General features: G+C 44.6%; 1 protein-coding gene across 4 annotated transcripts in view; it reads left to right on the forward strand.

Moving 5' to 3' along the window:
• The window catches only part of ASGR2 (asialoglycoprotein receptor 2), a 32,924-nt gene that overhangs the window by 6,885 nt on the left and 13,521 nt on the right, over window positions 1-12,518 (forward strand). For 3 of the 4 annotated variants that reach the window (XM_029211530.1, XM_029211531.1, XM_029211529.1), the window contains exons 6-9: window positions 60-146; window positions 241-386; window positions 7,107-7,213; window positions 7,462-8,473. In XM_029211530.1, the coding sequence (XP_029067363.1) occupies window positions 60-146; window positions 241-386; window positions 7,107-7,213; window positions 7,462-7,618 (497 nt within the window). In that variant the 3' untranslated portion in view covers window positions 7,619-8,473. Of the gene's footprint in view, window positions 1-59; window positions 147-240; window positions 387-7,106; window positions 7,214-7,461; window positions 8,474-12,518 lie in introns of those variants that run through there. The other variant, XM_029211533.1, reaches the window with a different exon arrangement.

The following is a 12,518-nucleotide window of genomic DNA, read 5'->3' on the forward strand; positions in this document are numbered from 1 at the left end:
GGGGGAGGGGGAGGGGGAGTTGTGTTTCCCCACACCATTGTCATCACTTTGGCCCCTAGATCATGCCACTTTGCTGCTTCATCTGAAGCACTTCCCGGTGGATATGCGCACGCTGGCTTGTCAGCTGGCGTTCCTCCAGAGCAACGGTAGGGACGGGGCGGGGTGTGGGGGTGTCTCCAGTCCTTCTTGCCTGTCCCGTCCAGCTGAATCTCATCTCCCTCTGCTCCCCAATGCCTTCAGGCACAGAGTGCTGCCCCGTGAACTGGGTGGACTATGAAGGCAGCTGCTACTGGTTCTCTCGCTCGGGGAAGCCCTGGCCTGAGGCTGAGAAGTACTGCCAGCTGGAGGACGCCCACCTGGTGGTCATCAACTCCAGAGAGGAACAGGTGAAACCGTACCTTTCCCAAAGGCAGGAGGAAACCTTGGGAATGCAAACTCTGGGAGGCTGGGTCAGGCTTGTTTTGTTATTTTTTCTAACCTGAGGAAGAATCCAGAAGCAGAAGTCTGGCCCGGATCTGGGAGATCCATGATGGAATCTAAGCCATTGATTCTAAGAGGTGGGAGATTACAGCCCGGAGCTGGGGCAAAGGACAGGAGCCAGGTGACCAGGTGATGAGGAGCACGTCAGGAGACAGAATATGTGGCAGGATGAACTAAAGGGCCGGGACTTGGGTGGAGAACACAGTGGAGCCAGTGAGAGTCCCTGCTTGCTGTGTGCTGGCCTTGGCATGTGATGGTCCCTTGGGTGAACGGAACAGAGTGGGCGGGATTCCCAGAGACTCACCGCTGTGGGTTACTGGGTTCCTCCAAAGCACCCCAGGTCTCCCTTCCTGATGCTGTCACCAGACCACAACCCCAAATGGCAAGTTCACAGGGAAGAACCAACCCATTAGAACGGGTGGGGCATTTTTGGGAAAAGTAAATGGTAATATTTACTGAGTCCTTACTATGGGCCAGGCACTTTTATATATCTACTTTAATCCTCACAACCCTATGGGGTAGGCATTCTTGTTATCCCCACTTTGAGGGGCATAGAGATGAGGGAACTAAAGAGCAGAGAGGTTAAGTAACTTGCCACACGTTCTGCATGGTAGAATGATTCCAAACATATCTTGCTTTACCAATCAGGTTGAAATTGCCAACATTCTATCAGTATTGGCCTATAAAATATCAATTTCATGTGGGTCAACCTAAGATTTCAGCAGTCTGTGATTTGGTCCACAAAATTTCATGCCGGCTACAACTTCATGGTGGATGGGTTTGTACCTTCATCATTTAAAAAAAAAAAATTATTTATTTGGTTGGTTGCACCAGGTCTTAGTTGTGGCTCTCGGGCTCCTTAGTTGCAGCAGGCGGGCTCCTAGTTGTGGCATGCATGTGGGATCCCTGACCAGGGATCAAACCCGGGCTCCCGGCATTGGGAGCGCAGAGTCCTATCCACTGTGCCACCAAGGAAGTCCCCACCTTCATCATTTTGAAGTGAATGTCAGTGTCCTGTTGAATGCTTTTTGCCTTGAATTTGTCTTCATGTGATATGAGTAGACTGGTCCTTGATTTCGCTTGCATTTGCTTCATGTATCTTTGCGCATCCTTTTATTTCCAACCTTTCTGAATCTCACAGATGAGTCATTCTCAGCCTTCGCAGTATATTGTAATCTCTTGAGGAATTTAAAACATATTGACACCTGGTCTTACACTCAAAGATTCTGATTTAGTTAATTTTGGATTCATCCTGGGCACTGAGATTTTTTAAGGTCTCCCCCCGACCCCACCCGTGTGATGCTACTCTACTGTTCAGCTAAGCTTAAGGTATTTCTCCTACAGGTTGTGTATAGTTGTTTTTGGTTTTTAAAAACTGAGTATGTTAGAGACTTTTTGCCTTTAAGAGGTGAGTGTTATCTCATTTACATTTCTTTTTCTTTTTCTTTTTTTTTTTTTGCGGTAAGTGGGCCTCTCACTGTTGTGGCCTCTCCCGTTGCAGAGCACAGGCTCCGGACGCGCAGGCTCAATGGCCGTGGCTCACAGGCCTAGCCGCTCCGCATGTGGGATCTTCCCGGACTGGGGCACGAACCCGTGTCCCCTGCATCGGCAGGCGGACTCCCAACCACTGCACCACCAGGGAAGCCCTATTTTTCTTTTTTTAAAAAATTTATTTTATTTATTTATTTTTAGCTGTGTTGGGTCTTCGTTGCTGCGTGCAGGCTTTCTTTAGTTGTGGTGAGTGACGGCTACTCTTCGTTGCGGTGAGCAGGCTTCACATTGCAGTGGCTTCTCTTGCTGTGGAGCACGGGCTCTAGGTGTGCGGGCTTCAGTAGTTGTGGCATGCGGGCTCAGTAGTTGTGGCTCGTGGGCTCTGAGCTCAGGCTCAATACTTGTGGTGCACGGGCTTAGTTGCTCTGCGGCGTGTGGGATCTTCCTGGACCAGGGCTCGAACCCATGTCCCCTGCATTGGCAGGCGGATTCTTAACCACTGCGCCACCAGGGAAGCCCCTCTTTTCTTTTTTTAACTGAAGTATGATGCACAATATTGGGTTAGTTTGAGGTGTATAGCAAAGTGATTCAGTTATATATTTTTTTCAGATTATTTTCCATTTTAGGTTATTATAAGATATTGAATATAGTTCCCTGTGCTATACAGTAAATCCTTATTGCTTATCTATTTTATGGATAGTAGTGTGTATCTGTTAACCCCATACTCCTAATTTATCCCTCTCTGCCTCCCTTTCCCCTTTGGTAACTATAGGTTTGTTTTCTATGTCTTCTGTTTGTGAGTCTATTTCTGTTTTGTATATAGATTCCTTTGTATTATTTTTTATATTCACACATAAGTGATATATAATATTTGTCTTTGTCTGACTTAGTATGATAATCTCTAGGTCCATCCATGTTGCTGCAAATGGCATATTTAATTTTTTTTATGGCTGAGTAATATATATATATATATATATATACATACATACATACATACATACACCACATCTTCTTAAGCCAGTCATTTGTCAGTGGACACTTAGGTTGCTTCCATGTCTTGGCTATTGTAAATAGTGCTGCTATGAACATTGGGGTGCAGGTATCTTTTCGAATTAGAACTTTTGTCTTTTCCAGATATATACCCACGGGATATACCCACGGGTGGGATTGCTTGATCATATGGTAGCTCTATTTTTAGTTTCTTAAGGAACCTCCATAGTGTTTTCCATAGTGGCTGCACCAACTTACATTCCCACCAACGGTACGAGGGTTCCCTTTTTTCCACACCTTCTCCAGCACTTACTGTTTGTACACTTTTTGATGATGGCCATTCTGACCAGTGTGAAGTAATACCACATTGCGGTTTTGTTTTGCATTCCTCTAATAATTAGCCATACTGAGCATCTTTTCATGTGCCTGTTGGCCATCTGTATGTCTTCTTTGGAGAAATGTCTATTTAGGTCTTCTGCCCATTTTTTTTTATTGAGTTGTTTGCTTTTTCGATATTGAGCTGTATGAGCTGTTTTTATATTGGGGACATTAACCCCTTGTCAGCTGCATCATTTGCTAATATTTTCTCCCTTTCCATAGACTGTCTTTTGTTAAGGGTTTCTTTTGCTGTGCAAAAGCTTTTGTTTGATTAGATCCCATTTATTTTTGCTTTTATTTCTTTTGCCTTGAGAGACTGATCTAAGAAAATATTGCTATAATTTATGTCCAAGAATATTTTGTCTATGTTCTCTTCTAGGAGTTTTATGGTGACATGTCATATATAGGTTTTTTTTTTTTAATAAGTTTATTTATTTATTTTTGACTGCGTTGGGTCTCTGTTGCCGTGCACGGGCTTTCTCTAGCTGCCGCAAGCGGGGGCTACTCTTCGTTGCAGTGCGTGGGCTTCTCATTGCAGTGGCTTCTCTTGTTGCAGAGCATGGGCTCTAGGCACTCCGGCTTCAGTAGTTGTGGCTCACGGGCTCCAGAGCACAGGCTCAGTAGATGTGGCGCACGGGCTTAGTTGCTCTGAGGCATGTGGGGTCTTCCCAGACCAGGGCTCAAACCCATGTCCCCTGCATTGGCAGGAGGATTCTTAACCACTGTACCACCAGGGAAGTCCCAATATATATAGGTTTTTAAACCATTTTGAGTTTATTTTTGTATATGGTGTGGGGGAGTGTTCTAATTTCATTGATTTACATGTAGCTGTCCAGTTTTCCCAGCATCAATTGTTGAAGTGACTCTTTTCTGCATTGTATATTCTTGCCTCCTTTGTTGTAGATTAATTGGCCGTAGGTGTGTGGGTTTATCTCTGGGCTGTCTCACTTACATTTATTTTAAAATACATATCTTTAATCCAGTCTTTTTTTTTTCTGTTTTGTATGCTGCTTTTGTTTTCTGCCATTTTCTATCAGAGATTTATTATTTTTGTTTTCTCCTCTGTGTTATTTTGGACTAGATGTAGCCTGTATTTCATTATACTAGTAATTACTGTCATAACTTTATTTTTTTTATTTTATTTATTTATTTATTTTTGTGGTACGCGGGCCTCTCACTGCCGCTGCCTCTCCCATTGTGGAGCACAGGCTCCGGACGCGCAGGCCCAGTGGCCATGGCCCATGGGCCCAGCTGCTCTGCGGCACGCGGGATCTTCCTGGACCGGGGCACGAACCCGTGTCCCCTGCATCGGCAGGCGGACTCTCAACCACTACGCCACCAGGGAAGCCCTACTGTCATAACTTTAAATGATGGGCTGAAACTTATTGGCTTCAAAAAATAAAAGAGGTTATATAATTTTCCATATGAAAGATGAGGAAACCAGCACACCTTCACATGCCTCACTCTTTTCTCTTTTTTAAAATTGAGATATCATTGACATTTAACACTGTGTAAGCTTGAGGTGTACAGCATGCTGGTTTGATACATTTACATATTGCAATATGATTAATACAGTAGTGTTAGCTCTCACCTTTATCATGTCACATAATTATCATTTCTTTTTTTGTTGAGAACAATCAAGAACTAGTCTCTTAGCAACTTTGAGGCTTATAATGCCTTGTTCGTTTCTCTCCCACATTCCTTAAATGTTTGCACGAATAGTTGGAGTCTTTTCTGTCTTTGAATTTCATTAACCTCGTCCAGATATATCTCAGTGTTGCTCATTCTCTCTGTATTTTTACTCTGAGGCCAGGAGAGTCCTTTTAACACATAAAGTTAGGTTTTCTAACATTTTGGAAGATTTTCTTAAGCCCTGTGTTTGAAAATTTTTTCTTGACCATTTGTTCACTTTTCCTCTGGAGCACATCTTCCAAAATGATCTCCATTGTCTGCCCCCATAGCCATCATCTTACTGCTATTTACTTCCATCTTTCTCTCTTTTCCTCTGTATTCTGGGTTCTTTTCTCAAGCCTATCTTTTGTATTTCAGGCTTGTTTTTTTTTTTGCTGAATTGCTGGGGTTTTTTGTTTTTAATGTACTTCAAAATTTTCTCTTCAATTTCTTCCCTTTACTTTTCATTGTTATCTTTCTTCTTTGATATATTGTTTCATATTTTTATGTCGTTCATCTCCTCTTCAGTGTTTTTTGAGGATGTAAGTTGTTCTCCAGTATCCTCTTATGTTTTGAAACATGCCTTCTTTACAAAGTATATTTTTCACCTCTCTTTTGATATCACAGTGCTTTTTTCTTCCTCCTCTTCCTTTCCATCCTCTTTATTTTTGCACAAGTTCCATGATAATACTCCCCTGTGCTACTTTTTTGAATGGGCTGAATTCTTTCTTGCCTGTTATTGTGAACAGGGCAGATGCATTCTTCTGGACTATCTTCTTCAATCATTTGGCAGTATTTCATTCTTCCCCTCAGTCTTCAACACAGAGGGCTGGATACTGATGATTTGTATTCTTTGTTCAGTTATTCAGCTTCTTGTGATGGTGGGAAGAGGGCACTGGGGCAGGTGGCAGCAGCGAATAGAATATCTTGTCTCCAGTCACTTTCCCTCCAGCTCAGTTGACTCCCTTGATTTTGGGGAGCACCCCTACCAGCCTCTGAGGGCTGTCCCTTCATGCGCAGGATGTTGACCTATTTGCAGGATTCTAGAATTCAAAGGTGCTACTGTATCTGCCTTTAGATGAGGTGACTAACTGCAATCTTAGTTGGGTCTCTAGGACATGAGAGTGGAATTAGGAAATTTTCCTCCAAATGCAGTTGGAGACCTTTCATATGCTGTCAAAGAGAACTGCTACACGTGCATGTTGGTCACCCATCCTCCTGTTTTCTTCATAAAACAAGGTGATCACACCCTCCCTCTGCTGCCCTCCCAAACCAGGGGACTTAACTTCCCAGAAAGGGCCATATCTATAAGAGAAAGCCGCTCGGGTGTCTGTTGTCCTAGGAGGTGTGCATGAACCCTGGCAAGCTATCTCAAAGACAACTTGTGTCCCAGCCATTGCCAGCTGGATGGCTGGGCTGCCCCTCGCACATAGGGCATCTTCCTATTTTCATCCAGACTGCCAGACTCCATGTAGCCAAGTCATAACAGGGCTCTGGGCAGTGGGTCCAAGCTTGGAAGCTCTGGGGCCTGGAAAACAACAAATGACAGCTATACACAGAAGCAGGAGCAGATAAGTGTACGTGAGAGGCAAGTGAAACTGAGATCCTTAATGGGTAACTGGGGCCCATGGGGGCGGCAGGGGCCGGGGTCAGGATCCAAGAGTTTGAGGCTGTGAGCAGAACACAAGGAGAAGCCTAGAATCTGAGTCTAGCAGCCGTGCGTTAGGAATAAAACGGGAGGCCAGGTCAGGGGGCAGCGGTCATGAACTCAGGCACTGGATTGATGCTCTGGGTTCCACGATTACCGTGAGTTCCTTGACCTCACATGTAAAGTGTGAATCATTAGGGCGCCCAGTTTAGAGGGCTTTATGAGATTTAAATAAAATAATCCTTGTAAAGCACTTAGTGCAAGGTTTAGCCCAGTAAATATTCACTAAATGCTAGCTATGGTTGCAGAAGAAAAAGCAAGGAACTAGTGTTGGGAGCTGCTGCTTCAAGGTGGCAGCAGATCAGGCTGGGGAGGGCTGTGGGAACCATAACTGATGCCTGCATGGAAGTACAAGGGACTAGAAACTTCCCTCCTGCCTGTTTTCCAGAAATTCATTGCACAACACACGAACCCCTTTCAAACCTGGATAGGCCTCACTGACAGTGATGGCTCCTGGAGATGGGTGGATGGTACAGACTATAGGCACAACTATAAGTAAGTGGCTTCTTCTCCTCTCTCCCTGTTAGTTTGGCCTGGGGATGGCCATCTGGTCTCTTCCCCCAGTACACTCCCACTCGTCCCTCAGGGACCAAATTCTCCAGCCATCTTCCCCCCAGACTCCCAGACTTCAAGGCTACAGCTGCTGCTCCCTCAACCGCCCAAGGCCATGCGTTTCTGAGGTGGGGATGAGGGTTACTGGGATGAGGGGGCATCCAGAGCTGAGCTCTGTCCCGCTTTCCTAGGAACTGGGCTGCCACTCAGCCAGATGACTGGCAGGGGCACGAGCTGGGGGGCAGCGAGGACTGTGCTGAGATCCAGGGGGATGGCCGCTGGAACGACGATTTCTGCCAGCAAGTGAAACGCTGGGTGTGTGAGATAAAGCGGAACATCACCATCTAGGTGTCCTGACCTCCAGCAGACCTCTGACCTCCAGCAGACCTCTGACCTCCAGCAGACCTCTGACCTGCACCCTGCCTGCCTCCAAGTCCTCCACTGGGCATTTTGAAGAAAGGAAGAAGAGAGTCCTCAGAGGCATGGGGAGGGGTTGAGGAGAGATAGAAGGGGGTGGTTGAAGAAGCTCAGACCTTGGGGAGACTGAGATCCCGCCTCCTTCTGAAAGTCACTGTAATTACTATTATAATTTTTGGCCTCCTCAATGGATTAGGAAAAGGACAGATACTTGAAACTCTGCGTGGATTTGTTATTTGGAACTGGGAACTGTAGGGTACAAAGAAGAGGGAGGGAGAGGGTCTGGAAGAGAGAAAGCTTAAGTGCTAGATGGCTGTCCTTGACACCTAATCTTGAAGACATGGGTCAGGGAGGGGAGGGAGAGGTTCTGGAAGAGAGAAAGCTTAAGTGCTAGACGGCTGTCCTTGACACCTAATCTTGAAGACATGGGTCAGGGAGGGGAGGGAAGAGGATTGAAACAGAGGAAGGCCCCGTGGAAGGCACTGGTGGGGGCAGGGAGCTGGCTGGGCTGGGGCTGAGGGTCTGCCCACACCCTGAGGGGTTCCCTGCAGTTGGGATCCCCTCCAGAAGAGGTTCCAGGGAACACCCCTGCTCCACTGTCAGCCTGGGAACTGTGAACTGGGCTGGTAAAGGTCAGTGACAAAGGTGTGCTAAGAGAAGGAAGATTGGTATGACCCCAGATAGACCTAGACGTGTCTCCAGCACATGGTGTCTCCAGCAGTCTCCACAGTGGGTAAACTGCATCTTCCAAGATCATTCTGAAACTGACCTTAAAAAAGAGTCTGTAATCGATTAGATTTTTTGGTTTTATTTTTATTACAAAAGTAATATATACTAGTAGTTAAAAATGTTTCAAACACACACACACATGCACACTGGGAGTCTCCTCCTCTCACCCTTCCCACTTCTCCGCAGAGTTAACAATTTTCATGGATATTGTATTAGTCAAGGGTCTCCAAAGAAACAGAACCAATAGGATGTATATGTACCAATAGGAGATATATTGGCTCATGTGATTATGGAGGCTGACAGCTCCTGAGTTCTGCAGGTGAGCTGAAGAGCCACAAGGTTCCCATCTGAGTCTGAAGCCTCAACACCCAGGAAAAGCCAGTGTTTCCATGTGCCAGTTTGGAGAGGGTCAGGCAGGAAGACCTTTCCCTTACTCATGAGAGGGCCAGCCTTCTTGTTCTCTTCTTGGCTTCAACTGATTGGGTGAGGCCCACCTGCATTAGGGAGGGCAATCTGCTTTCCCAATTCAAATGTTCATCTCATCCAAAACACTCTCACAGACACACTCAGAATAATGTTGGACTAAATATCTGAGCACCCTGCGCCCCAGTCAAGTTGACACATAAAAATGAACCATTACAGGGTTCCTGTCAGGATGTTTCCTGTGTATGTGCGTATATGTGATACTACATGTCATTAGTAGCTTGTTTTTTCACTCTCCAGTGTCTCATTGATCCAATCTATGCTATTTCCTGAGAGGTTTTACTTCACTGAATTTAGCAGGGGTAGAGAATTCCAAAGTATGGATGTGCCATATATTATTTAATCATTCTCTGTGGTGGGTGAGTAGTTGCTATTTTTGTTTGTTTTCACATATAATGTTTCAAGCAATTTTTGTTTCTAAGCTTGTGCTGGGTCAAGACTTCCCAATTTTCAGCTGCAAATTTTTCTAGGACTTTTCCTTCAAAATGTATGTAATTGGCATTAAATTTAAAAATTATGACAGAAATAATACATACAATTTAAAGTCTTGTAGGGCTGGAAGCAGTTACAGGAACTGTTTCCTTCAGCCACTCCTGCTGCTTAGAGAAACCACTTTTAGTGTTTTAGCTGTTTCCCTTAGTGTTGACATTTGTACTTCTAAATAATATACACAAACTGGTATCTCTTTATCAGTTGTAGACATTATTTAGTCACTTTTCATCACGTAGGTGGGCACAATTTTCCAATTTAGCCTATAGCAATCTTTGCTTAAATCCTAATTCAGAATCTGTGTCAGTTATGGCTGTGTCAATATTGTTAACTGCTGAACCAAGTAGTATAATCTGATTACATTTCCTTTCTTGCACAACTTTTGTTTCTTCTGAAGTTAATAGTTGAAAAATTTGCTTCATATTCTTTGAAACAATTGCAAAGTCTTCCTTAACTGTAAAAAGGCTGACAACATAATTTTCTGCACGTGCAAACTGGTCACATAGCCAGTACTTCAGTTGTAGTTTTTTCCTAGAGCCACCAGGGTGAATCCAAGTTTTATGGGGGCTGAAATGTACACAATTTTGGAGAGGCCTCCTTAGGAAAAAATACAAAATTATGAATACAAAATTAAGCATAAAATTGCTATTTACTTAGGAAAAAAAACAAGCTGAAAGCTACCGTAAACATCACAAAATACAGAAAACTGATATAATATTTTTAATAATCTTCCAACACACCTGTGAAATCCATTTTCCCCACACTTCTTGGCTGCATACTTATTGTTTACTTCTGCATGTGACAAAGGTGTTGTAAGGTGACTTTCCACAGAGAGAAGAGAAGGATAATTGAGGGTTTCCTCTAGCATGTTTCTTCTTTACTACTGATGTCAGTGCTTCAGGGAAGCTCATGGCCCACCTTCATGTCACCCCCAAGTGAGTCTACACAGTGGATGCCAACAGTTCCTGTGAAAGCCATGCCTGGGCAGGTGAGCCAACCCTAAGGATGAATGATGTGACTGCAGAGCACATAGCAGGGTCCCTCTCCACTCAAGCCAAACCTGTATTTCCACCCCAACTTCTTAGTTGGATTAAAAAAAGGCCACCTGACACAGAGGGAAATGTGAAGGAGAAGTCGGAGTTAAAAGTGATGTGGTCATCTTAACTGGTTATAGTCAGTTATTTGTTTTTATAATTGACAAAAACTTCTGATCATGGCCTTGGGTACCATGTAAGGGGCCCACAATCGGGCCTCGAGCTCAAGCTCCCTTAGGCTTCCTGTTGATCCACTTTTGTACCTTCCCCTCCCCCGTTCTCCCCCCACCACCACCACACCTCCCCCTGCCAGCAGTTTTCTTGGGACTTCCCGATAGTCCTGGGAAACACCTGGACCGCCTCTTTCTCCTGGGCTGGATCCTCTCTTCCCTGGATCTGTGTGTTCTTTCTTGGTTTATCCCCTTGTTTTATTGAAGCATCCCCTCCAGTAGCTTCCTGGAAAAGGAAGGGACTTTTTTGGATAGCTTGATTGATCGTTTGTGGAAATATGGAATTCTAGGTTGAAAATGATCTCCCTTCACCATTTCATATGCCTCACCCCGTGTTTCCCATTTGCTATGTGCTGTGGAGAGAGCTGACCCTATTCTAGGCCTGATCCTTTGGATGGGAACCTTCCCCCTCTTTAGGATGTTCCCTTTAACCCTGAGGTCTGAAAATCACCACTGACGTGCCTTTGGTGCGGGCCTCACAGTCACTATACCCGGCTCTCACAGGCTTCTTTCATCTGGGAGAGCGGGAAGGAGACGGTGCAACAGATGTGGTTGGGGCCCAGTGATTGGGAGCCCAGTGGTTGGTCTTTGGGGCCATCAAGAGGATTCTGGTGCTACTTGCTTGAATTCTGCTGCTGGTGTCCCGTGCTGCGTTCCTCCCTGCCCAGTGTCCCTCGGGTTCATATGGAAAACCTCTGGAGAGGTTTGTCCACATCCTCACCTGCATTTGGTTGCTGTCACTATTTTTTTTTTTCATCTTTAGCGCCATTCGAATAGGTGTGGTGATATATTACGGTGGTTTTAATTTGCATGTCCCTGATGGCTAATGTTGTGCGTCTTTTTGTGTGCTTATTTTCCATCCATATATCCTCTTTGACACAATGTCTCTTTATATTTTTTGCCCATTTTCTAATTGGATTTTCTTTTTCATTTTTTACTGTTGAGTTTTGAGAATTCTTTATATATTCTAGATACTAGCCTTTGGTTGGAGATGTGGTTTGCAAACATTTTATCCAAATCTGTAGTTTGTCTCTCCTTTTAACAAAAACATTTCTAAAAAGACTGTGATAAATAAAATGTTGGCAAGCCCAATTAAGGAACTGAGAAAAGTGACATGACTACTTGAGATAGGAGGTTAAATGACACTTTTCCTGTTTTTATAGAAATTTGGCTGAATTCCCCAAACTGAGAATGATTGTTGGTAAGTGCTTATACATTTAAAGCAGAGAAGAACTGGGGGTTGGGGGAAATGGGGAGATATAGGTCAAAGGGCACAGATTTCCAGTTATAAGATTAACAAGTTTGGGAATCTAAGGTACAGCATGGTGATTATAGCTAACAATACTGTATCGTATACTTGAATGTTGCTAAGAGAGCAGATCTGAGATGTTCTCACCACAAAAAAGAAATGGTAAATGTGAGGTGGGTTGGAAGTGGTAGCTAATACTATGGTGATAATCATTTTGCAATTTATAAATGTATCCAATCAACACATTGTATACCTTAAACTTACACAGTGTTATGTGTCAATTATATCTCAATAAAGCTGGAAAAGAAGGACTTCCCTGGTGGCGAAGTAGTTAAGAATCTGCCTGCCAATGCAGGGGACACAGGTTCGAGCCCTTGTCCAGATAAATCCCACATGCCGTGGAGCAACTAAGCCCGTGTGCCACAGCTACTGAGCCTATGCTCTAGAGCCTGTGAGCCACAACTACTGAGCCCACATGTCACAACTACTGAAGCCCACACGCCTACAGCCTGTGCTCTGCAGCAAGAGAAGCCACCGCAATGAGAAGCCCGTGCACCACAATGAAGTAGCCCCCACTTGCTGCAACTAGAGAAAGCCCTCACGCAGCGACAAGACCC

Source organism: Monodon monoceros, unplaced genomic scaffold (assembly GCF_005190385.1).
Source record: "Monodon monoceros isolate NGI ecotype Baffin Bay Population unplaced genomic scaffold, NGI_Narwhal_1 Super_Scaffold_9, whole genome shotgun sequence".
NCBI classification, from domain to species: Eukaryota; Metazoa; Chordata; class Mammalia; order Artiodactyla; family Monodontidae; genus Monodon; species Monodon monoceros.